This window comes from Manis javanica, chromosome 12 (genome assembly GCF_040802235.1).
Source record: "Manis javanica isolate MJ-LG chromosome 12, MJ_LKY, whole genome shotgun sequence".
In the NCBI taxonomy this organism is placed as follows: Eukaryota; Metazoa; Chordata; class Mammalia; order Pholidota; family Manidae; genus Manis; species Manis javanica.
The window spans coordinates 39,576,550-39,602,640 of NC_133167.1; the positions used below are offsets into that span (position 1 = coordinate 39,576,550).

A 26,091-nucleotide genomic window follows, 5' to 3' on the forward strand; every position below is an offset into this window, starting at 1 on the left:
AGGCAGCCCACAGGGGGGCTGGTTTCCCGAGCTGAGGAGCCAGAACGGAGAGGCCAGGGAGACAAAGCTGCTCAAGTTCCAGACAGGAGAGAGCTGCCCAGAGAGACTTTCAGAGGTGACCAGAGGGTCCTCTGAGTATTCAAGTATTCAGCTGAGCACTGGTCATGTGCATGGAAGGAAACAACCCGAGGCTGGGATTGGAACTGTCCAGAAGGGTAGCAGTAAGAGGGCCCAGTCCACATACACAGGGACAGCCCCCTCCGGTGGCACTGGAGGCCACATGCTGTGCAGGGCGCTGACTGCACCCAGGGAGACCTGTCGCAGCAGAGCGCAGTTAGCCCCCAGCAAACACGGCTCTGGTCCTGACACATCAGAGCAAGACCCCGGACATTCCACTTCCAAGTAACTAACTGCCTTACAAGACACAGCTTCAGAATATTTAGAGGAATATGACAATATATGGCATTCATTAAGGTAAAATCAGTTTCTGGCACCCAATCCAAGCTTATCAAACATGCAAAGAGGTACGAAAATATGACCCATAAAGAGAAATAAAAACTGACCCAGAACTAACACATCATAATTGGCAGACAAGGGCATTAAAACATTACAAAAAGATGTATGAAAATCTAGAATCTGGACTCTTACTAACTTTGCTCCAGGTAACCTGTCGAGTGTTTTGCCCTTGGGGATTCTGAGACCATAGCTACTTCTCTGGTAATTTCCCTTTTTTGGCCTTTACTGAGCTTTATTGAGGTGTAATTGACAAAACTGTATGATGTTTAAAGTATACATCATGATAACTTGATATACATTGTGAAAGGACTCCTTCCATCTATCTGGTTAATTAACATCCATCACTTAACTTTTTTTTTTTTTTGGTGAGAATATTTAGTTTCAATTCTCTTAGCAGAGTTCAATTATATATCAGTCTTTTTAAACTATAGTTACCATGGCATACCTTAGATCCTCAGACCTTATTCATTCTCAGAACCTGAAGTCTGTAACCCTTTACCAGCCTCTCAATAGTTCCGCAACCCCCCAGCCTCTGGCAATCACTCTTCTAACTCCATGTTTCTATGAGTCTGAATTTTATTTTTTTAAGATTCCACATATAAGTGTCTCCGGTAATTTCTTCAATATTCTAATGTTACACAGCTATAATTTGATCATACTGAAGGACTGCAGTGTACTTTATCTGGAAGTAAAGTAAATCATACCTATTAAATCTGTAGTTGTCACAAAGAATAAAGGAATTCCTCTGACAGTGATCCCAAAGTACCATATATGGGTGGAGACTTAACAAAGGACTGGGAATTGTTATAAATTCTCATTTTTTAAAATGGTGTTTCGAAGAACACTCTTCGAAAAAAAAGCAAAATTTCTAAGAAACACGACTATTTGATAATATTTGGTATCTCTCTAGAGCATTTATTTGGGCCTCTTATTTCTGGTGATCAATCTCAGTTCTTTGAGCAAGATGGCTTTATGCTGGCACTGCCCTATATCATATACTCTATACCTTGGACTTCTTTGGGCAATAGGGACTCTGTAAACCATTTGTTAACGTAAGCCTGTTATAAATGGCCACAAACAGTGTATAAATATGAAAGACTAGAACAGACTGGAATATTTTCTACTTAACAGCCCCAGAAGAGGGCTTTCCTTGAAGTTCTAATAAGTGATAGAGGATTAAGTCTCCACTGAATGGACTGGTCACATGCCCTCCCTTAACCAACCACTGTGACTTGAAAGATGGATTATACACTGGTTGGCTAGGTCTGGGTGTGAGATGTGTCCATCTCTGAAACTGAGGCTAGTTCCCCAGAGGAAACTGAAGTGATGTTTCCAGAAAAAAAGGGGATTTGAAGTCAGATCAAAACCATAGATGTCCATCATAGTCATGACTGTTAAGTAGAGAAAACTCACCAAGATGATCATTGCTGAACTTTACTAACACTGCAGCCAGTGAGCTCTGAAGCGGTGCTAGGTGCCTCGTTTATAATGACACTTCTTTTCCTCCAGAGCATTTATATAAGACAGCTATGAGCTGCCACATTCTTCCTGAAACTTTAAAAACTGATTCCTCAATCACTTTTATATAGGGAATTTGCGGTAGCTAGAGGCAATGGCAGCTGCTTAAGTATCTACCTACTAATATTTCCTTTCTAAGCAATCTGAAACACAAAAGGGAAAGTAAATTCTACATAAAACCAAACTGTCCGCACAAACTAAAGGCAGGCAATGTCAAATCTATCAAATAACTAAATAAAATTTGGGAAACACCAAATCACAATGTGTGCTGTCTCACACTTCTGCTCTACTGTTCTGTAGCAAAGGCAGACCAATAAAAAATGTAAAAAATGTAGGACAGACAGAAAGAGGAAGCCACTGAAGGGGTCTAAGGATGATCAGAAATCACCACCACAATGACTTAAATGCAAGACTAGATCTGGAAACACTAAAAAAGTGTCTAAGCAGAGGGAGAGGCTTAAAGATGGTGGTGTGAGAAGTAAGACAGAAACCTTCCCAAAATCATATATAATACAAAAATACAGCAAATACAACTAATCCTGAAAGAGCAACCAGAAAGAAGACTGCGACAGACCACCTACATCTGGAGAAAGAGAAGACCTCACAGAAAAGGGTAAAGTAGCAAAGCTGCCACCTGGTGAGATCCAAGCCCTTCCCCTACCCAGGCTCACTGACAGGAGGAAAAGGAGCGGGGATGGGGTAGAAGCCTAGGACTGCTGAACACCCAGCCCCGGAGATCTGCTCTGGGAGCATGAACCCACATTAAATGGTACTCTGGAGATTAGTGGGGTTGGGACCAGAAAGAAGACTGCGACAGACCACCTACATCTGGAGAAAGAGAAGACCTCACAGAAAAGGGTAAAGTAGCAAAGCTGCCACCTGGTGAGACCCAAGCCCTTCCCCCACCCAGGCTCACTGACAGGAGGAAAAGGAGCGGGAAGGGGGTAGAAGCCTAGGACTGCTGAACACCCAGCCCCGGAGATCTGCTCTGGGAGCATGAACCCACATTAAATGGTACTCTGGAGATTAGTGGGGTTGGGAAACAAAGACAGGCAGAATACTCAGAGAGACTGAGATTCCAGCTGCTTGTGGACAGCAGGTACCCAAAGCCAGCCAGTCCAGGACAAAATAAAGACTGGCACTTTGAAAGACTTCCCAACAGCGAGAGGGCTGCTAAAGAGGCAAGGATTGCACAGAGCTTGCTGCTCTGGTAAAAGGACAGGTGGAACAAAATCATCCTGGCACACTCAGCCCAACAGGTTGGGAACTTTCAGAAGCTTCAGGCACTCCATCCCCTTTGGCTGACAACTGCACCAAGGCCCCCCACCACAATACGGAGCCTGCCGCTCCTTCCTCCCAACCAGCACAAGTTCACAAACCTGCTGTCCCCGCCACTGTGCAAGGCCAACCAGAAGGCAGTCCCACCTATGGCAGCTAAAGAGGAGTAACACAGGAGCTCCTCCCTGTGCACTGGGCCCACTGGCCCTCGCAAGAGAGACAGGCAATACAGCCAGGAAGCAGGAAAGAGCACTTTCCTCCAGACAGGCACTGGTGCCTCTCGACTGCTACCCCCATCATCACTCCAGGTGCTGGGCAGCTCCATAGGAGAACTTCTGGGCACTAAAGGTCACCGCCGACACAAAAATATTTTTCCATAGTAATCATTAGGAATATGGAACAGCAAAAGAATCTGGTACAAACCTAGTCCCACAGACATCAGAAAGAGGGCTAAGTGAAACTAAGAGAAATCACCAATCTTCCTGATAAAGATTTCAAAATAAAAATCAGAAACATACAGAGCTACAGAAAAATATTCAAGACCTCAGAATGAGATGGAAACTGAAATTACAGTATCTGAAATGAAACATACAACAGAAGGATTTAAGAGCATATTAGATGAGGTAGAGGAGACAGTAAATGGAATAGAAATTACAGAACAGGAATACAAAAAATTCTGAGGCTCAGAGAGAAAAATGGATCTCTAGGAATGAAAGAATATAAAGAGAACTGTGTGACTAATCCAAATGGAACAATATTCACATTATAGGGGTACCAGAAGAAGAGAAAGAAAGAAGGATAAAAAGTCTCTTTGAGGAAATAATGGCTGAACACCTCCCCAATCTGGGGAAGGAGATAGTCTTTCAAGTCATGGAAGTGCACAGTTCTCCTAACACAAGGGACCCAAGGAAGACAACACCAAGACACATAATAATTAAAATGGCAAAGATCAAGGAAAATGACAGAGTATTAAAACCAACCAGAGGGAGAAAAAAAGACCACACACAGAGGAAAAACCATCAGGCTATCATCAGCCTTCTCAGCAGAAACCTTACAGGCCCGAAGGCACTGGCATTATATATTTAGTGCAATAAAACAGAAGGGCTTCAAACCAAGAATACTCTACCCAACAAAATTATCATTTAAATTTGAGGCAGGGATTAAACAATTTCTAGGTAAGCAACACTTGAGGGAATTTATTTCCCACAAATCATCTCTACAGTTTATTTTAGAGGGACAGCTTTGGATGGAAGTGCTCCTAAAGCTAAATAGCTGTCACCAGAGAAAATAAAACCACAGTAAAGGAAGAAGACTAATTAATTACTAACCAAATGCAAAATTAAATCAACTACATACAAAGTCAGTCAAGGGATATACAAAGAGTACAGAATATGACACCTAATATACAAAGAGTGGAGGAGGAAGAAAAAGGAGGGAGAAAAAATAACCTTTAGATTGTCTTTGGAATAGCATAAGTGAGTTAACTTAGACTGTTAGTAAAGAAGCTTCCCTTGAGCCTTTGGTAATCACAAATCCAAAGCCTGCAATGGCAATAAGTACAAATCTATCTATAATCTCCCTAAATGTAAATGGACTGAATGCACCAATGAAAAGACATAGAGTTACAGAATGGATAAAAAAAACAAGACCCATCTATAGGCTGCTGCAAGAGACTCACTTCAAACCCAAAGAAATACAAAGACTAAAAGTGAAGGAATGGGAAAAGATATTTCATGCAAATAATAGGGAGAAAAAAGCAGGAGTTACAGTATCTCTTATCAGTGAAAACAGACTTGAAAGCCAAGAAGTAACAAGAGACAAAGAAGGACATTCCATAATGATAAAGGAGTCAGTCCAACAGGAGGATATGACCATTGTAAGTACCTATGTACCCAATATAGGAGCACTTAATTACGTAAAACAAATACTTACAGAATTAAAGGGGGAAATAGTATGCAAAGTATTCATTTTAGGAAACTTCAACACACCAGTCACTCCAAAGGATAGATAAACCAGTCAGAAAATATGAATGGAGATAGAGGCACTGAACAGCAGATTGGAACAGATGGACTTAACTGACATCTCCAGAACACTACACCCAGAAGTAGCAGGATACACATTCTTCTCAAGGGCACGTGGAACATTTTCCAAAATAAGTCACATACTAGGCCACAAAAATTCAAAAAGATTGAAAATGTAACAACCAGCTTCTCAGACCACAAAGGTATGAAACTAGAAATAAATTATGTAAAGAAAACAAAAAAGCCCACAAACACATGGATGCTAAACAACATGTTTCTGAATAATCAGTGGACCGATGACAAAACTAAAACAGATCAAGGAATACATGGAGAAAAATGAAAACAATTCAACAGCCCAAAACCTTTAGGATGCAGCAAAGGCAGTTCTAAGAAGAAAGTATATAGCAATACAGGCTTACCTCAAGAAAGAAGAACAATCCCAAATGAACAGTCTAAACTCACAATTAATGGAACTAGAAAAGGAGGAACAATTGAGTCCCAAAGTCAGTAGAAGTAGGGACATAATAAAGATCAGAGCAGAAATATATAAAATCAAGAAGAATAAAACAATAGAAAGAATCACTGACACCAAGAGCTGGTTCTTTGAGAAAACAAACAAAAGAGATAAACCCCTAACTAGACTTATCAAGAAAAAAAGGAGAGTCTACACAAATAAACAAAATCAGAAATGAGAAAGGAAAAGTCACTACGGACACCACAGTAATACAAAGAATGATTAGAGAATACTCTGAAAAGTAATATGCTAACAAATTGGATCCTAGGAGAAATAGACAACTTTCTAAAAAAATACAACCATCCAAGACTTACCCAGGAAGAAACAGAAAATCTGAACAGACAAATTACCAGCAATGAAATTGAATAGGTAATCAAAAGACTACTCAAAGACAAAATCTCTGGATCAGATGACTTCACTGCTGAATTTTATCAAACATTTAGTGAAGACCTAATACCCATCCCACTTAAAGTTTCTAAAAAGTAGAAGAGGAGGGAATACTTCCAAACTCATCCTATGAGGCCAGCATCACCCTAATACCAAAACCAGGCAAAGACACCACAAAAAAAGAAAATTACAGACCAATATCCCTGAAGAACATGGATGCAAAAATACTAAACATTAGCAAACCAAATTCAAAAACACATCAAAACGATCATCGATCTTGGTCAACTGGGATTTATCCCAGGGATGCAGGGATGGTACAATATTAGAAAATCCATCAGCATCATCCACTACATCAAGAAAAAGGACAGAAACCACATGATCACCTCCATAGATGCTGAAAAAGCATTTGACAAAATTCAACATCCATTCATGATAAAAACTCTCAACAAAATGGGTATAAAGGACAAGTACCTCAACATAATAAAGGCCATATATGACAAACCCACAGCCAACATCATGCTTAACAGTGAGAAGCTAAAAGCTTTTCCTCTAAGATTGGGAACAAGACAAGGATGCCCATTCTCCCCACCTATATTCAACATAGTACTGGAAGTCCTAGCCACAGCAATCAGACAGCACAAAGAAATAAAAGGCATCCATATTGGTGAGGAAGAAGTTAAACTGTCACTGTTTGCAGATCACATGATACTGCACATAAAAAGCCCTAAAGAATCCAACCCACAACTTCTAGAACTAATAACTAAATTCAACAAACTTGCAGGATACAAAATTAATACACAGAAATACTAATGATGAACTAGCAGAAAGAGATATCAGGAAAACAATTCCACTGACAACTGCATCTAAAAGAATAAAATAACTAGGAATAAGCCTACTCAAGGAGATGAAAGACCTCTGAAAACTACAAGACAGTCTTGAGAGAAATTAAAGAAGACACCAATAAATGGACATGCATCCCATGCTCATGGGTAGGAAGAATTAATATTGTGGCATTAATAAAGTGGCCATCTTGCCTAAAGCAATCTACAGATTCAATGCGACCCCTATCAAAATACCAACAGCATTCTTCAACGAACTAGAACAAATAGTTCTAAAATTCATATGGAACCACAAAAGACCTTGAATAGCCAAAGCAATCCTGAGAAGGAAGAATAAAGCTGGGGGAATTATGCTCCCCAACTTTAAGCTCTACTACAAAGCCACGGTAATCAAGACAATTTGGTACTGGCACAAGAATAGATCCATATATCTGGAATAGCACAGAGAGCCCAGGTATAAATCCACACATACATGGCCACTTAATATACAATAAAAGAGCCATGGTTATACAATTGGGGAAACGACAGCTTCTTCAACAACTGATGTTGGCAAAACTGGACAGCTACATGTAAGAGAATGAAATTGGAATACTGTCTAACTCCATACACAAAAGTAAACTTGAAATGGATAGAAGACCTGAATGTAAGTCATAAAACCATAAAACTCAAGAGAAGAAAACATAGGCAAAAATCTCTTGAATACAAACTTGAGCAACTTTTTCCTGAGCACATCTCCTTGGGCAAGGGAAACAAAAGCAAAAATGCACAAATGGGACATCAAGCGAAAAAGCTTCTGTACAGCAAAGAACTTTTCAAATATAAAAGTTCAACAAAGATTGTTCCATCAGCAGAACAAAAAGGCATCCTACAGTTGAGAGAATATATTCACAAATGACATATGCAACAAGGGGTTGACATCCAAAATATATAAAGAGCTCACATGCCTCAACACCCAAAAGGCAAATAACCCAATTAAAAATGGGCAGAGGATCTGAACAGACACTTCTCCAAAGAAGAAATTCAGATAGCCAACAGGCACATGAAAAGATGCTCCACATCACTAATCATCAGGGAAATGCAAATTAAAACCACAATGAGATATCACCTCAGACCAGTTAGGATGGCCCAACACTGCAACAACAAATGCTGGTGAGGATGTGGAGAAAGGGGAACCCTCCTACATTGCTGGTGAGAATGTAAATTAGTTCAACCATTCTGGAAAGCAGTATGGAGGTTCCTCAAAAAACTCAAAATAGAAATACCATTTGACCCAGGAATTCCACTCCTAGGAATTTACCTGAAGAAAACAAGATCACAGATTCAAAAAGACATATGCACCCCTATGCTTATCACAGCACTATTTATAATAGTCAAGACATGGAAGCAACCTAAGTGTCCATCAGTAGATGAATGGATAAAGAAGATGTGGTACATATATACAATGGAATATTATTCAGCCGTAAGAAGAAAACAAATCCTACCATTTGCAACAACATGGCTGGAGCTAAAGGGTATTATGCTCACTGAAATAAGCCAGGCAGAGAAAGACAAGTACCAAATGGTTTCACTCACTTTTAGAATACAACAAGAAAGCATAAACTGAAGGAACAAAACAGCAGCAGACTCACAGGACCCAAGAAGAGAGTAGCAGAAAGGGAAAGGGGGTGGGGGACAGCAGGCAGGAAGAGAGGGAGAAGGGGATTAAGGGTTATTATGATTAGCACACATAATGTAGGGGGAGCATGGAGAAGGCGGTATAGCACAGGGAAGACAAGATTCTATAGCATCTTACTATGCTGACGGACAGTGACTGTAATGGGGTATGTGGTGGGGACTTGATAATAGGGGGGAATGTAGTAAACACAACGTTGGTTACTACTATCTTTATAAGACTGTATATCAATGATACATTAATTTTAAAAAAGCCTATACACACTTCTGACTGAAAGCTTGACCTTTTGAATGGTAAGAGGTTTTCCATCGGCCACAGAAAGATAACAAGCTAAAGAACATACTGCTTCTTGTCACTACATCAGGCTCTGAATTTGTATTACCTTTTTTGTACCAATTATTTCTGACTCTTTTTCATTGGACATGGTTACAGATCAGTGATTACAATTTATGAAGGCTAAGGCTCCAAGAAGTTAAATAACTTGCCAAATTTTAAAGACCTAGTTATTTTCAGAGCTGATAGCAACAACTTGGTTTTATAAATCAGGATCCTTTCATTATAATACTGTTCCTTCTTCAATTGTGATACTTTCAACAACTTCTAACACCAACACAGTTTCAAATATAAAAGTGCAACAAAAATTAAAATTTCATATGAAATAAATTAGCTGTATTATTCTTTTTTAGAAAAAAAGATTGTAGTCAGGCTAGCTGGTCATCTTTTAGTTCAACGAAGGTGGCTTTCCACCTCATTCTACCTCACAACACAAGCCTTTATATTTAGATGGATCACACATTTTAAGGGAAAAACACTACTTCTGGGTACACACTGAAAAGAATTAAAAGCAGGGATTTGAACAGATATTTGTACACCAATGTTCACTGCATTATTCACAAGAGCCAAAAGTGGAAACAACCCACACGTCTGCCAATGAATGAAAAAATAGAATTTGGTATATATGGAAAATGCGATATTGAATACTCAGCCTTTGAACGGAAGGAAATTCTGACACATGCTACATGGATGAACCTTGAAGACATCAAGCCAAGCAGAATGAGCTGGTCACAAAAGCACAAATACCACTTGCCTCAGGTCCGAAAGCAGGGATTCACGGAAGCAAAGTAGGACAGTGGGCTCCTGGGTTTGAGGGAGAGGGAATAGAAAGTTATTGTTCAGTGAGTACAGTTTCATTTGAGGAAGATGAAAAGGTTCTGGAAATGATGGTGGTGATGGTTGTATAAAAATGTGAAGGTACTTGGTGATGGGGGGAGTCCAGTAAACATAATGTTCCTCATGTAATTATAGATTAATGATACCAAAAAAAAGTGAATATATTTAATGCCACAGAACTGTATGCTTAAAAACGGCTAAAATGGTAAATTTTATCTGATGCCTATTTAGCCACAATTTTTTAAAAGGAAAGGAACAAAACCATAAAGGAACTAGCTTGTATGAATGGAAAGTTTTGTCACATTGGGCAAGAATGACATTTTTGACACCAAAGGCAGAAAATCTAAAGAAAAAAGAGTCCTTTATCTTATAAACAAAATTAATAAACAGCAAATCTACTGAGGTTCTTCCTCTTCTGCCTTCCTGTGCCTCGCCCCTGTGGCACCTGGTAAGGGAGAGACACGAGGCCCCCCTCTGGGCCATCAGCATGGCACCTACGCAGATCCCAGCACACAGCTGTGAGAGACCAATTCAGTCTAACCCCACAAAGGATCCATAAGGCCTCACTGTCAGATAAGCCATCATTAGCAAGTACCACAGGTTCCTTTCCCAAAAACCCTCCTGAAATAAAACAGCAAGACTTTTGGGAGTTTGCAAAGCCTCCAGTAACATTTGGGCTGCTCCTCATCCATAGGGCAGGTGCTCTGTTTACTTCCAGTCCCAGGAGTGGTCCTCCTGTTGCCCGGCTACTCTTGAGTCAAACTGGTGAATGGTGGTGATTTTAGGACAATCTCCAGCAAACCACCTTTAATACCCATTGAACTCAAAACATATCCTTCATTCTCAGAAGTTGGTGGACCAGGGAAGAAATCTATTCCAATTCAATGCTTATTAAAACTCATGTGTTCCACACACTTCTCTGAAGTGCAACAGGAATGACACATGTCAAGTGACAGATTTCTTCCTTCATTTCCTAAGAGCCACCACTTCAGAGATTGGTTTCTGCTCTTTCAAAGCCCTTTCAACATCACTGAATTATCCTACAGTAGCGCCACCAATTGGTTCATATCCCAAGCACTCAACAGTCAAAAAGCAACCAAGTTTCCAGTGATGCCCCATACTGGCAAATGTAAGCCGTCTTCTCTTCTCCACATGAGCATCTGGTAGCACCTATTCCTAACACACTAGTTTCTATTAGACAGTCCAAGGTATCCTGACTCAGGGCACAGTGAACTGATGCATCTAAGCCCATTTGTTCAGTGACGTGTAATTCATAAAGCTTCTGACCCTTAAGGACTATTGGAAATGCATAAGAACTTTACAATTCAGATATAATGCCATTAATTAAGAATTCCTTAATATGGTCATTCAAATCTGTATAGTCCAGTAGGCAGCCAATATGGCCATTTCAAAGTTAATTAAAATTAAATATAACGTCAAGTTCAGTTCCTCAGTTGCACTAGCCACATTTCAAGAGCTCAATAGCCACAAATCAGCCTAGTCCCCTGATTTGGACAGCACAGACGTATAGAACATTTACGTCAAAATAGAAAGTTCTACTGGACAGTACTGCCATGAGTCGTGGATCTTTTGACTACAGTCTTTCAAACATTCACTAAATGTCTGCACTTCCGTAACTCCATTCTTCCCAGGTATAGAGACAACATGCTTCTTTCTAGCCCTCAACTTCCATACCAACCTTCTTTCTGTTTCTAGCTTGGGTACTGTAGAACTCAAAGCACTATCCTGTTTCACTACCCTGACCTCACCCCTCCCAGGAATTGAGGGGAATGCTAAGGGGGCTGTGCTACACCCAGGGTACACAAGCATGTGTGCGTGTAATACTCTCCTCAGCCTATCGTCAACAGCAGCGGGTTCAAGGAGCTGGCTGTAGCCAGTTCACTTATCATGGTGAACGCAGGGATCTCCTGCACAACAGCACAGCGTGTCTGCTTCTTTTACCCCACAACGCACTCTGGATATTTAGAGGCTAGTCACATGGTAACACAAATGTAAGTAACTTTCTGTTTTCAAGCCACAGAGACCTTCTAAGTATTAACTCTTGGAATAACTAATGAAACAGAATTATTTGGGACTAGCAACTCCTGTCTTGGCTCTCTTTGTGACACAGCTTTTCAATACCCCTCCAGTCTAGAAAAAGCCCTGACATTGTGTTACAGCCTAGAGTCAAGTAGAGATTAAGGTGAGTGCTGGATAGAGTCTACCTGGCGCAGTCGGGACCTGGAACCCCAGTCCATTTCTTCAGTACTTCTGCACCTTTCCAATACCAAGCGAGGGTGCCACTGGGCAGGTAGAGTCTGCCATTAATCATAAGGATTCCTGCCAAAGGAAACTCTGTGATCTCAAGCAGCAGATCTCTTCCAGACAGGTGAAGCTTGTAAGTTTCTGATTTCTATTGCTTTCAACATATATGCCAACATCTCTTCCCACTCCTGCAAGGCTACTTCTGCCTCAACTACTCCAATGTGTCATACTAGCTAAAAAGAGGTACTTTCTGTTGTTTTCTCTAATTATACTATAGCCCCAACTTTCCATTCTTCTACCAGAAGTAACAGTAAGAATAACTTCAGGAGTTTCTTTTATCTCCTAAGATGCCTGTCAAGTTATCATTCACAACTCATAAAGAGTTTTCCGGATAAACAAAAGCTAAAGGAGCTTTTCACACTAAACCAGATTTATAAGAAATCTTAAAGGGACTTCTTGAAGCTGGAAAGAAAGGGCACTAATTAGTAACAACATATCTGAAAGAATCTCACTGAAAAGTAACAAAAGTTGTGGATTAATAATTTATTAAGCTAGTATGAAGGTTAAAAGGCAAAAGCAGTAAAAATAACTATGATTATATAATTAGCTAAGGGATACATGAGACAAAAAGATGGAAATGGTGACATCATAAACAAAATGTGGTGGGGAGAGTAAGTGTTGAGCTTTAGAATGGGGTCAAACTTAAGTTTTTATCAACTTAAACTAGACTAGTATAGATATAAGTTGTTATATGTAAGCCTCATGGAAACCAGAAAGCAAGCAAAAAACCTATAATAAATTCAAAAAAGATAAAATAATATAAACATGCCACTAAAGAAAGCTAACAAACCACAAAAGAGAGCAAGAGAAAAAGAACTACAAGAACAGCCAGAAAACAATTAACAAAATGTCAATAAGCACATGTCAATAATTACTTTAAGTGTAAATGAACTAAATTCTTCAGTCAAAATACATACAGTGGCTGAATGGATTTAAAAAGAAAAAGTAGCCATCTAAGCCATCTATACACTGCCTACAAGAGACTCACTTTAGATGTAAGGACATACACAGACTGAGAAAGAAGGAATGGAAAAAGATATTCCATGAAAATAAAAACTAATATTTGGAGTAGCTATACTTATACCAGACAAAATAGACTTTAAAACAAAGATTATAATAAGAGATGTGTGTATTACATAATGATAAAGGAGTCAACACAAGAGGATATATAACATTTGCAAATATTTATGTACTTAATGTAGAAGCACCTAAATATGTAAAGCAAGTATTATCAGCCCTAAAGAGAGAAACTAACAGCAATAGTAGGAGACATCGATACCCCACTTTCATCAATGCCTGTATCATCCAGATGGAAAATGAATAGGGAAACCCTGACCTTAAACACGACATTAAACCAGATAGACTTACCAGATATTTACTGAACATTCCATCAAAAACAACACAATATACATTCTTGTCAAGTGCACATGGAACATTTTCCAAGGTAGACCGTATGTTACGCCACAAAATAAGTCTTAATATAATAAAAGAAAACTGAAATCATATCAAGCATCTTTTACAACCACAGTGGTTATGAAAGCAGAAATAAAGGATAAAATCATATGATCATCTCAGTAGATGTAAAAAAAAAAATCATTTAAAATTCAACATCCATTTATTATAAAAACTCTCCACAAAGTGGGCATAGAGGGAACATACCTCAACATAATAAAAGCCATGTATAACAAGCCCATACCTAACCTCATACTTAAAAGTAAAAAGCTGAAAAGTTTTCCCTCTAAGAAAGAAGACAAGGATGTCCACTCTTGACACTTTTATTCAACAGAATATTAGAATTCCAAGCCAGAGCAATGAAGAAAAAGAAATAAAGCCATCCAAATTGAAAAGTAAAACTGTTATTATTTGTATATGGCAACGATATTATATATAGAACATGCTGAAGAGTCCATTAGAAAACTGTTAGAATAAATGAATTCAGTAAAGTTGCAAGGTACAAAATCAATACCCAAATACATGTTGCAATTCTACAGTTACTATGAACTAGCAGAAAAAGAAATTAAGAAAACAACCCTATTTACAATTGCATCAAAAAGAATAAAATACCTAGGAATAAGTCTAAACAAGGAGTTGAAAGAGCCATGTATTGAAAACTATAATACATTAATGATGAAAGAAATTGAAGACAATGTAAAAATATTTTGTGCTCACGGACTGGAAGAATTAATAGTGTTGAAATGCCCATACTACCCAAAGCAATCTATAGATTCAGTGCAATCCCTATCACAATTCTACCGGCACCTTTCACAGAAATAAAACAATCCTAAAGTTTGTACTGAACCAGAGAAGACCTCAAATAACCAAAGTTATCTTGAGAAAGAAGAACAAAGCTGTAATCATCACATGCCCTGATTTCAAACTGTATTACAAAGCTATAGTCATCAAAACAGTATGGTATTTTCATAAAAACAGACACATAGGTCAATGAAACAGAGTCCAGAAATAGACCCAGGCATGTGTAACCAATTATTTTATGACAGACAAACCAAGAATATATGATGGGGAAGGGATAATCTCTTCTACAAATGGTGCTGGGAACATTGAGCAGCTACATGCAAAAGAATGAAACTGGACTAGCTTACATTATACATAAAAATTAACTCAAAATGGATTAAGGATGAATTTAAGACCTGAAACCATAAAATTCCTAGAATAAAACATAGGCAGTAAACTCCTTGACATAGATTTTGGTGGTGATTTCTTAATTCTGACACCAAAAGCAACCCAAAATAAACAAGTGGGACCATATGAACTAGAAAACTTTTGGACTGCAAAAGAAAACATCAGCAAAATGAAATGACAACCTACTGGTAGAAGATTTTTGCAAATCATACATCTGATAAGGTGCTAATATCCAAAATATATAAATTACTCATATACTTCAAGAGCAAAAGCCAACAAAAAACCCACAAGTGATTGATCATTAAGAGGCAGAGGATCCAAATAGAAATTCTTTCAAAGAAGACATACAGATGGCCAACAAGGACATGAAAAGATGCTCAACATCACTAATCATCAGGAAAATGCAAATCAAAACCACAGTGAGATACCACCTCATACCAGTCAGAATGGCCACTGTCCAAAAGACAAGAAATAAATACTGGTAAGGGTGTGGAGAAAAGGAAACCCTTGTGCACTGCTGGTGGGAATACAAATTGGTATAACCTCTATGGAGAACAGTATCAAAAAATTAAAAGTATAACTATATTTGATCCAGCAATTCCACTTACAGAATTATCCAGAAGAAAAAGAAAACACTAACTGGAAAAGACATATGCACCCCCATAGTCTCTCTAGCATTATTTAACAAAAGCCAAGACATGGAAATAGCCTTTGTGTCTACTGATGGATGAATGCAGAAAGATGTGATACATATGCACACAAGAGAATTTTATTCAGCCATAAAAAAGAATTACTATAGCTTTGTAATATAGTTTGAAATCTCGCCATTTGGAACAACATGGATAGACTTCATGCTAAATGAAGTAAGGACATTATGCTAAATAAGTCAGAGAAAGACGAACACCATATAATCTCACTTACATGTCACATTTTTTTAAAAATAGAAAGATACAGAGACTAGATTGGCTGTTACCAGAGGTGGTGGGGAGTAGGAGAGTGGGAGAAGTGGGTGAACTGTTTTCTATTGTTTTAGTTTAAATACTTTGAATTTTTTAAAAAGACCAAAACCAAAAATAAGTAGGAGAATACCTTCATGATTTGGAGGTCAACAGAGACTACATAAACATGATATAAGACACTAAGCATAAAAGAAAACACTGGTATTTGAAACGATAGATTCAATTAAAAAAAAAAAAAAGAATCTCAGAAGTTTATTTTGCCTCTTGAGATACCTGAAGTTGGCCCACAGACACCAGCACCTACTTGACTCCTACCCATCTCCACTGCGTTTAAAAACATATGTGATAAGTTCTTGGTCGTCCTAGAGAAGACTTCTGGCTTCATGATGAGACTAGATTCATTTGCTAAGGTAAAGCCAAAAGCCTGCTATGAAGCCCTTAGGCAGTCAAGCACACAGGCCATGTACCCTGTCTGTCATTTTTTTATCCTTACACAATCTCAAAGAAGAGCCTTTTAAATCCTTCACATTCCACCTAAACCTCTGAGTTTCTGGAAAGTGTAAACTTATCTCTGTAGATGCCTTCCCTCCCCCCACACTCACTCTCTGCTTCTAGCACCTGTTACCTCACCACCCAGGCAGTTTCAATGATCCTACTGTTTGTTTCCTACTTTCTGTCGGACCAAATGAAGATGAGGCTGGTCTGCCTTCAATCTTCCTAAGAACTCCACTCGACTTGCCGGGATCTTCCCTATTTTACTAAAATACAGTCCAACTTTCTTTTCAAGTTTTGAAGTTTCATGAAGGCCATAAAAGGGGGCAGGAGGGGAGATGGATAAGCTTGAGACACCAAAATTTAAAACTAAAATTTTACGAAAAGACACAATAAATAAAGCAAAAACAAGTGACTAAGACTTAATTCCAGATTAAGAATGCCTACAATTCAATACGAAAAATAGGACCTAATATTATTTTTAATGGGCAAAGGATATGGCAAAAGCAATTTGGAGAAGAAAAAAATTCGAAAGGTTTATAAACGTGTGAGAACTTGGATTTCTACCTTACTAATATGCAAAGGCAACAACCATTTCTCACCCATCAACTGGGGGAAAAAACATCACTTTTGAAGTGGGCATAGGTAAACAGACATGCTCATAGAATTGGCACAGCCCTCTGGGAGAGCAACTTGGCAGTACATACTGAAATCCATGCCCTACAATCCACTAATTCTGACTATACACAAAGAGACACGCACAATTCTTTGATTTTTCCCTTGGAAGGGTTAAATCAGTTCCTACAAGGCCTATGCATCTTTGGAAGAAAACTTTAGGTCTTTCCACACAAATCATCTAAACAGACCTGTGTGTTGTTACTGATGACTAACACAGCAGAACTTCAATGTGCTACCATGCTAACTGGGTGAATCTCTCAGGCTTACGAGAGACTCCCTAGAAAAAGAGTGGGGAAGGGAAGAGAAAAGACGAGATTATGGAGAGGGGGAATACCCACCCTCTTATTTGACACTGCTGAAAGTATCAATATATGTTTAGGCTTTGGTGATCTCCTGGAAATAGGGTCAATATGATTTGCTCACTCACCCCAAAGCTGCTTTTAATCCGCATCTTGAGAAACTTTCGGCCGATTTCGCAGCTGCGGCTGATAGACAAAAAGGTATTCTTAGTAGGGCACACAGGCGGCATCGTGATTGGCTGTCCTCCCTGAGGCCGAGGCGGTCGCGGAGAGCTCCCCGCTGGCAGCGCCCCCGTTGGGAAGTTCTGTGTGTATCATGCGCCCTCTTGTGTTCACCATCACCGTCTTTCTCGTCCTTTGCTCAGACAGGAGGAGTGCCTGAAATAAGGATGCCACGTGGAGCCTCACCTACAGCACAAACTTATCTAAAATCTCTGTCCAAACAAGACAGGAGTAACTCTGTAAAGCATATTATTAGAATAATACTTCTTTCACCGTCTGTAAGTATAAAGTATGCTTAAATAAGACATACTTGTCTTACAGCATTCAAACCTCTGAAACTAGCATATGAAATTAGAAGTCCAAAACACTAGCTTTAGAAAGAGGAAACAGAACTGACATCCTTAGAATTGGCTGCATCAGGATGGACGTCCCCCTGTCCTCTTAATGCTACTGTGGGTCAGAGTCAGATGTATGTGTTTATTGGCTTTCTATTTCCTCTCTTCACCTGCCTGAACCCTCTTTTCTCAGAATAAACACCTGTCTTTACTACAGTGCCAACTGACCCTGCTAATTATCACTCTAAGTTTGTTTACCTTGAGTCCACAAACAAGTTACATTTTGGTTATGATCTTAGCTATGATTAGAGATTTTCTGTGCAGAATGTGGTTACCTTGATGTCTGTAAGACAGTTTTTTTGGTCAAGGCTGAAAAATGGACGGGACAAACGCATGAGGGCTCCAGCTGTCTTACCCGTGGTGATGGGGAGCAGTGCAAAGGACAGAGCTTTTGGGTATGATTGCACAAGCACGGAGGGGGGTTCAGAAATTTTTTCTGACCAAATGATAAAAGTAAGTTTATATTGCAAATGTTGAAAGCTGGCATAAGTGTAGTAAAACAATGAAACGATGAAGTACAATTCTTACAGAAATGTACTGCCATCTACTCCAGGTAAGATCATCATTGCAGGAGTTTGATCCTCCCCCCTGGGTTATTTATAATCAATCAAACCTTTCACTAGCCAGGTCAGTCTGTTTTCTTGGGGACCCCCAACTCTTAGTATCTATAGTCTTTTATCTTGGGCAGGAAGAAGGCAGAGAGGAGCCTTCTAATCTCCTGCTGGGAGGACATTAACTTGGCTGCCAGTTTTCTGGGAGATACATTGAAGAGGCTGAGATCACTCTTCACTGCAAAGACTTTCATTTAATCCCCTGCTTTCAGTGTAACGCTCTGCCTTCAGCTACACCTGGCATTACTGACTCCAGAGATCATGAAACAACAGCTCCAGGGGAGAGCCCACCAGTGTCCTGTGGGGTTGGGGGGAAGTGGTAACCTGCTCCAAGGGTAACTAAGAGGAGCTCACTGCTTCTTAACAGACTAGCAACTGCTCCACCTTTTAGCCCCGTGTCACCTGCCTTTGGAGATACCTAATGTCTCTAATGCACAAGGCTCTCACGACTTGAATCAGCTGACTTCTGGCTGCTTCCTCACCACCTCCTGTAGGCACTCTCCTTTCATTTTTCTGTGGTTTATTAAGTCAGTTACCAATTTCCTGTTTGCTTTTCAGTTTCTAATGTTGTTTGGATCTGCCTGTATCTCCTCTCCTATTCTCTTTGGTCTTGAGTTTATATTTTTCATTTAGCTTGTTTCTGGGTTTTGGCTTCTTTGGTCTGGAACCCTTCCTGGCATCCCTGCTGCCCACAGGTGTGGTTAGTTGACTGTCTTCAGCCTTTTGCACCTTCAAGCCGTGTCGCAGCATGTGCACCAGGTCAGACTCTTCTTGGGGAGGCCCTCGGCCAGCCACTGCAGTGGGGATAACCAGTGTCATGCTCTTCTCTGGCGACATCTATGCAGCGATTGAGCAAGGTCGGAATACAAGGGCCTACCCATGCCTGCTGTCACGGGCCTCCTCCAACGGGCATCCTTTGCTCCATTGCTCCCCGCTGGGCTGGCGGACCGTGTCATGTCTGCATCAGTCTGATGGCTCTGCCTGCCAAGGCTGCTCTGCTCTGCTCTTTTCCTCGTAAGTGTTTCTCAACAAAAAGCTTATTGTACTCAACACCTGCTTCCTGGAAAACCCAATGGCATGCTAGCTTATTTAAGAAAGAGAATCTACTAGAAGGATAGTGACCTCCTTTGTGAAGGAAGGAGTGTTCCAAGTACCCCGAGGTACGCTCCAGGTAATTTAGTTCCAAAGAATTTCATACGAAATTTCATCCTCTCTCCAGGCTAAGCTTCAAAACACCAGGAAGATAAAGAATATGACTGGCCCTGCTTGGGTCTACTTCAATTAGCAGGGCTTGGTCTTTATTGGTAGCTATCTCCAGAAAAAAGAGGAAATTTGAACTAGACACCATCCCAAAAGATGTTAATGCTAGGCAGAAAATGCCAACTGCCAATGATTGTTCAGATGATAAACAAGGGACAAAATCAGAATACATCTCTTGAGCTAGATTAGAAAAAAAAAGATGTCATTTATTTTGGGCTAGGCATTGTTAATAATAATCACTCTGTCAGATCCTCCATTGAAAAAAACTATATTCAAGTCGTCTGTATTTTAGGCTGAGCATCTTGATTTCTTTTTAAAGGACTCTGTATTTTTTAAGAGCAGTCACTTTCTTATTTGTCATTTTCTGGAATTTATCTCCATGGGTTCTGATCAGAGTGAAGGAAACTCCACTGTTTTCATTAGTTACCTAATATTACATTTCATTTAATAAAAACATAACCGTCAATTCATATTGAGCTTGTTGTTAGCTATAATCTCCAAAGAATTTTCAGTGAGCCACTGGTATTCACAATCTGTATGTTTTAAATGGTGTCCTTGAACCTAAGAGCATTTTCCCCCCAAAACTGTTACTTGCAATTCATTTGGTTTTCATTCTTGACTCTTAAACATAATTTCTAGTTTTCTCACTTTTAAGTTTGACAGCCTCTTACTATCTTCAGTTAAGATGCTGATGTTAAAGAATATCATTTGGTAGTTTACCATTTGTGATTTCTTTCCAGTTGGCATCAGTCTAACAACATGGCGTTCTTCGGGTTTAGTCCATCTACCAGTTGATGATCAACCAACCACTTTTCTCCATTCAGTCCACAAGTTTACCACAACAGGCGTCCTGATACTTTGCTGAGATCCAGACACACTGAAACTATAGTACTCCCCGGGGCCACCAAGTCCCTTTCCAAAGAAAAGGATATCTCCTAAAGAACATCATTTTTCCTACAGGCACACAAATTGACTAGAATCATGTCAGGATCAACATCATGCCCAAGTGATTTATAGAACCCACCTTTTCACCACTTAAAAACTTCAGTTCATTTGATCATTTGCTTCTTTAGAATACCTCAAAAAGTATAATTTGCAGTTTCTTAACAAAACAGCAACTGGTTTGGGGACTACAGACCCTCATTTATATGAGGTAGAACTTATTTATAGCTCCCCCTTAGAATATCCTCACCTACCTTGGGCATTAACTCCTCCTTTTCCATGTTTTACCTTGGTCAGGATATTATGCTTCTTACATGTGAACAGCCATCAGAAGCACAGGTATCAATTTTACGGTCTTACTGTTAACTTTATACCACCAGACAGTAGGCACAGTCTACTGCTCTGAAGTTTTCAAAATCCTTTTATTGTGGATTAGACTTCATGACACTACTTATAATTCTGGGACATCATCTGCTGTCACATTTCTTCTTGTGAAAATAGCTAAAAAGCATGAATAATAAAATGAAAGTTAAGGTGGAATGATAATGGCTCAGAACTTTTTTTGAGTGCAAATAACAGAAAAAGGTCAAGCTAGTATAGTGAAATTTATTGTAGAATCAGGAATATCTTATAGAAAGAACCCAGCTTTAGGGTAAGAGTAAGAGCACAGATTTAGAAAGACGGGACTAGAAAACTGGGAAATCTTTGGGGCCGCAGGGACTCTCTCCATCTCTCATCTCTGCTTCTCTTAATGCATAGGCTTTATTTTTCTTTCTCAAAGGAATGGGTTAACTGCTAGTTGGCCCAAGGGGACAGCAAAAAATGTTCTTACAGCTCTCAAGTTCCAGCACCACAAAAAGCTCTTTTTCAATTTTAAATTCCCAGGGAAAGAGGGAGATGAAACTCCTGATTGGCCCAGTTTGGTTCAGGAGCAGACTCCCTGCTGAATCAACTAAGACCAGTAGAAAAAAACCTCACTGTATAAAGTGGCTGTCAGGATCCCATGGCTGGAGTGAGTATGGTAGATAAGAAAGTGATTTCAGCTTTTGAAAAGACATCCCCAAATATGTTTTCCACAGGTGCTTTTAATAGGCTGAAGTCCTGGAGGATAGAAAAAATAACTGCCAGTCTCCTTTTTCTTTCTAAAATAAACTTATGCACAAATTTGATGCTGTTACTCTGAGCTGGAGCAAGTATGTTCCTATGAAGGAAGATATCTGAGCAAGAAGGATCTTGCTAATCATCTTGAACATGCTATTTAATCTCTCATATATAAAATGGGGATGATAAGAACACCACCACCTATCTTGCAGGTGATTCTCTGAGAGAATCAGAGATAATATATTTAAAGTATCTGGCACTGTACAGTAAACACTCAACAAATGGTAGCTATGATTTTAAATACTAAACAAATTCATGGAATATAAACCTTTTTTTCTTAGATGCTTGCTAGAGAGATGTATTGTTTCCTCCAAGATTGAGCAGACACTGGAGGCAGCCCAGTGAATTTAATTCAAGAGAGAATATTTGAACACAGAACACTCGGTTCCACAGGATTCTAATATACGAATACATCTTATCACTCTCTGGTTAGCTTTATCATTACCTGCAAATGGCATGAAATAAAACACTTATAAGCAAGTGGACAATCAACTTCAATTATAAAAATAAAATGTACTTAAATTATAGATATACATATACACAGAGTACATGACACATTTACTTAGTATATATAAATTTTGCTTTTCAACTACAAAGTTATATGTACAGTATAAACAGTAGTAAGAACTTGTAAAGAGCCCTCATTGTACCTCTTTAATCTGAAGTCTCACACTTGTTTTCCTCCCACAAGAGGACTGGGTCTTGCAATTCACATTATGCTTGCACTTATAGCAATTATTTTCCCATTGAAAAGAAACTCTGAAAACCTGCTATCAAACTAAAAAGTACTATTACCTTAGATTCAAGAATATACACTATTTGAGACAAGTACAAGGTTTTTAACTGTATTTTTACTTTATCAGCAACACTCTGTTCCATATATATAACTCCCTAGTCTTCCTACATTCCTAGTGATCTTGAAATGGAAACCAGGTCACATTATTGAACATAGGCCTCATTTTTCCATGTTTTGGTCAGAAAGCCATCAGATAATGCATTTTTAAAATTTGCCTCAGAGCAGGATGCTTTGAATTAAGCCCAGCCTCTCAGATCTCAATCTATGTAGCTGAGACACATGCAGGTGAAAACTGAAAGATCAGCCAATTATTGGCCTTCCTAACACATAACCATTTTAAATAATTTTGTTAGTAACTAAGTGAATTACATAATTGTTGACATCAGAAAGAGTCCCAATTTGTTTCTCCTCTACCAAACAACCTTTACGATGTATTTGAAAACCTGCCCGTGCAAAAGTCACAGGGCACTAAGAGATGGACAACTCTCGGCAGTGACAATGTAACAAACATGCCTTTCAAAAGAATATATGCTCGAGTTCTGTGCTTAAAAAATTGTATTAGAAGCCACACCTGTCTTACTACCGTATTCTAAACACCTATTACAGTGCCTGGTACATAGTAGGTGTTTAATACATGGTATGAAATGCACAGATGAATAAATTTTTTTATTCATACAGTAAAAATTAAGTGTCTTCAACGTAAGCTGCCTTAAAGGCTAATATTATCCATTTCACCTCTCTGAGGACAATTTCACTAAAAAAATGCTAAAGGAAAATGACAGAACAATATACAAATTCTTGTAGGAATGATAATTTTACATATCTACCAAAAGATCATAATTACACATTAAAAATGAAATATACAATTAGAAATTCTGAAATTTTCATTTCCATTTTAGGGTTAATAAGCCCTGCGACATAAAATATTGGTCCATGCACAGCAGCTACCTAGTACTCCTTTCTCAGTTGAGGTGCATTATATAGAGCAATAGGTATACAAAAGTTTTTGAGCCATTCCAATATTCCCGCTGCTCTGATAAATGAGAGATAAATTGTAGGCAATATCTCTTCGTAAGTCTAACTGGTCAACTTCTATACCCTAGGGGGAAAAATACACAAATGAGTTCTATTTAAACTGACATCCAGAACAATTTTGTAAGTGTAAGTGTTCAAAAAACTATTAAAATCCACAATACTAAAAAAAAAGTATAAAACTATGTATATACCTCAGATCTAAATTATCAGATAATGCTCATTCAGTTAATCATTATAGAACTGTATCATCAAATATGTTAAAATGTCTAACCAATAAATTAAAGAAAAAGTCTCACCCACAAGCCATAGCAGAATAAACTTCAGATGAATTAAGGATTAACAGTAAAAAAAATGAAACCATTTAAAAGAAAAAAATATGGTTGAATAAAATAATAATAAAATCTTGGGTAGGAAAGGCCCTTCTAAGTGTAATAGCAAAAGGAGAAAACACAAAGGGAAAGATTAATAGATTTGACTTCATAAGAAATGTGAAACTTCTGAAGGTAAAATAAAATTAATTGTAAGTAAATAAAAACACAAATACACATGAACAACAAGATGGGGAAAATACTGTACTATATAACGGAAAGGCATATAAAGGATAGGTCTAGGTGGGCATACAGCAAATTGATTATACTGATTACCTTACGGGTGTTATTACCTTTATTTCTACTTAAATAACAAAGCATGGACTCAATGGAGTACATTAGATCTATGTTTCTAATATGGCCAATACAAAATTTTGAAGTCACCTGAAAACATCTGCCAACAGTGAAAAATTGCTACCTAGGAAGCTTAAGGAGCAATACATAAAGCTACTTATGAAGAAAAGAACACAGAAGTGTATATATTTCATCAGCATAACTAAAAGTATGTATTCATTTCCTTATTAACCAAAGTTGAACAAGGGCAATTAGAAAACAGTTGTGAGGGAATGTGGGGATTATGAGTGCAATGTAAAGAAATTAACAGTGAAGATAGTACTTTTCTTCAGAAATTAAAAATTAGATTTTAGACAGAAATTATCACAGTATTGGCAACACTTTACCCTATCTTATCTTAAAACAAAGAAAACTACATTAATATTGGTCTTTCATTTTTACAGAGAAATATGTTAGCTAGTTTTGGCTTGGAAATGAGCAATGACTCTCTTACTCATTTATGAGTAATAGAGGCCCCGTGTCTACCAGCTGAAACCTGCAGAACCACCGGGTCTATCTTGGGAAAGCCGAAACATTACTAACCACAAGTCATATATGTCCACATGGTTGCTGACTAGGTCACAAGGCCAAGATGTCAAAGATCTACTTGTTGCTGAACATAAATGCATTCAATAAAGGAAAAATCTATTTTATTATGTAATTTATTACATTGGACCACAACACTGAGCTAACTGCACTTATCTATTGATGGAATGCAGTGACTCCTTGGTTTTTAAAGTAAATCATACCATACCTCTGCCGCAAGTGGAGGTAGCTCCAGGGCTTTCTGATAATAGTGGACTGCAAGATGGATCAGCCCTAGTTGGTGAAGGCCACGGCCCAAATTGTAGAATGATTCCTGACAAGGCCCACGCAGACTGAGGTAACGATTAAGAAAGGAAAAGCCCTACCAAAAAGAAAAAGCTAATTCAGTATTTCACTCATTTGACAAGTATGTATTGGACCACAGTATGTGCGAGATGCACTCTGTGCAGGACACAACTATTAGAAAAAGAGACACAATCCCACCCTAAAGAACACAGGTCAGGATTACAGTGTCAAATCACAGTGTAGTCAAGAGCTCTTCTGAAAGTGTAAGGTAAGATGTTTTTAAAGCTAAGGACAAAAATATTCACGGAAATGAAGGCCAAATGTTACAAGTAGCTGTCAAAGATCCATAATGTATAAGCCTCAGGATTGGTTTTTTATGGTTTCAAGCTGGCTTTTGTGGCATTAGAGGCCAGTAAATGTTTTGGTGTCTAAAAGCTTGACCAAAGTATAAAGTTCAAGCCCTTATAAGGTTAATTTAGAAAGGTTTATTCTCAGGAGCAAACACACTTGAATAATACCTAATCTTTCTGGGTGAATAGTATCTTTTATAATTTATTTTATAATTTACCTCTAAGGACCTTAATAATGTCGTAGTCCAAAACACTTGATTTTTTTCCCCTGAAAGCTTCTGACTCCTTTATGGATTAGTATAGAGCACAGCTGTAACAACGCTGCTCCCTGTGTCACAGCATCCAAAAAGCCTGCTTCTTAACTCCTTCTGTATTCACGTTCCCCTTTAATGCAGCTTCAGTTTTTATCATCCACAGAAAGTTACAGACTGCAAAGGTGCAAGTGTCCTATGTAATTAAGTAAATATATTATCTGAGAA

The 26,091-nt window shown here is 38.6% G+C and overlaps 2 protein-coding genes across 9 annotated transcripts in view; both read right to left on the reverse strand.

Annotated features, from left to right (window-relative positions):
• Positions 1-17,525, reverse strand: part of LOC140845005 (uncharacterized protein C2orf66-like) — a 75,367-nt gene extending 57,842 nt beyond the window's left edge. The window contains exon 1 of one of the 2 annotated variants that reach the window (XM_073218433.1): positions 17,437-17,525. The gene's annotated coding sequence lies outside the window, so the exon portion shown is untranslated. The remainder of the gene's footprint in view (positions 1-17,436) is intronic. The other variant, XM_073218435.1, reaches the window with a different exon arrangement.
• LOC140845003 (general transcription factor 3C polypeptide 3) overlaps positions 1-26,091 on the reverse strand; it is an 81,308-nt gene that overhangs the window by 19,501 nt on the left and 35,716 nt on the right. For 2 of the 7 annotated variants that reach the window (XM_073218424.1, XM_073218425.1), the window contains exons 17-18: positions 25,186-25,338; positions 19,972-23,794 (exon numbers count right to left, since the gene is read on the reverse strand). In XM_073218424.1, the coding sequence (XP_073074525.1) occupies positions 23,672-23,794; positions 25,186-25,338 (276 nt within the window). In that variant the 3' untranslated portion in view covers positions 19,972-23,671. Of the gene's footprint in view, positions 1-17,436; positions 17,687-19,971; positions 23,795-25,185; positions 26,060-26,091 lie in introns of those variants that run through there. The other 5 variants (XM_073218423.1, XM_073218427.1, XM_073218426.1 and 2 more) reach the window with 5 other exon arrangements.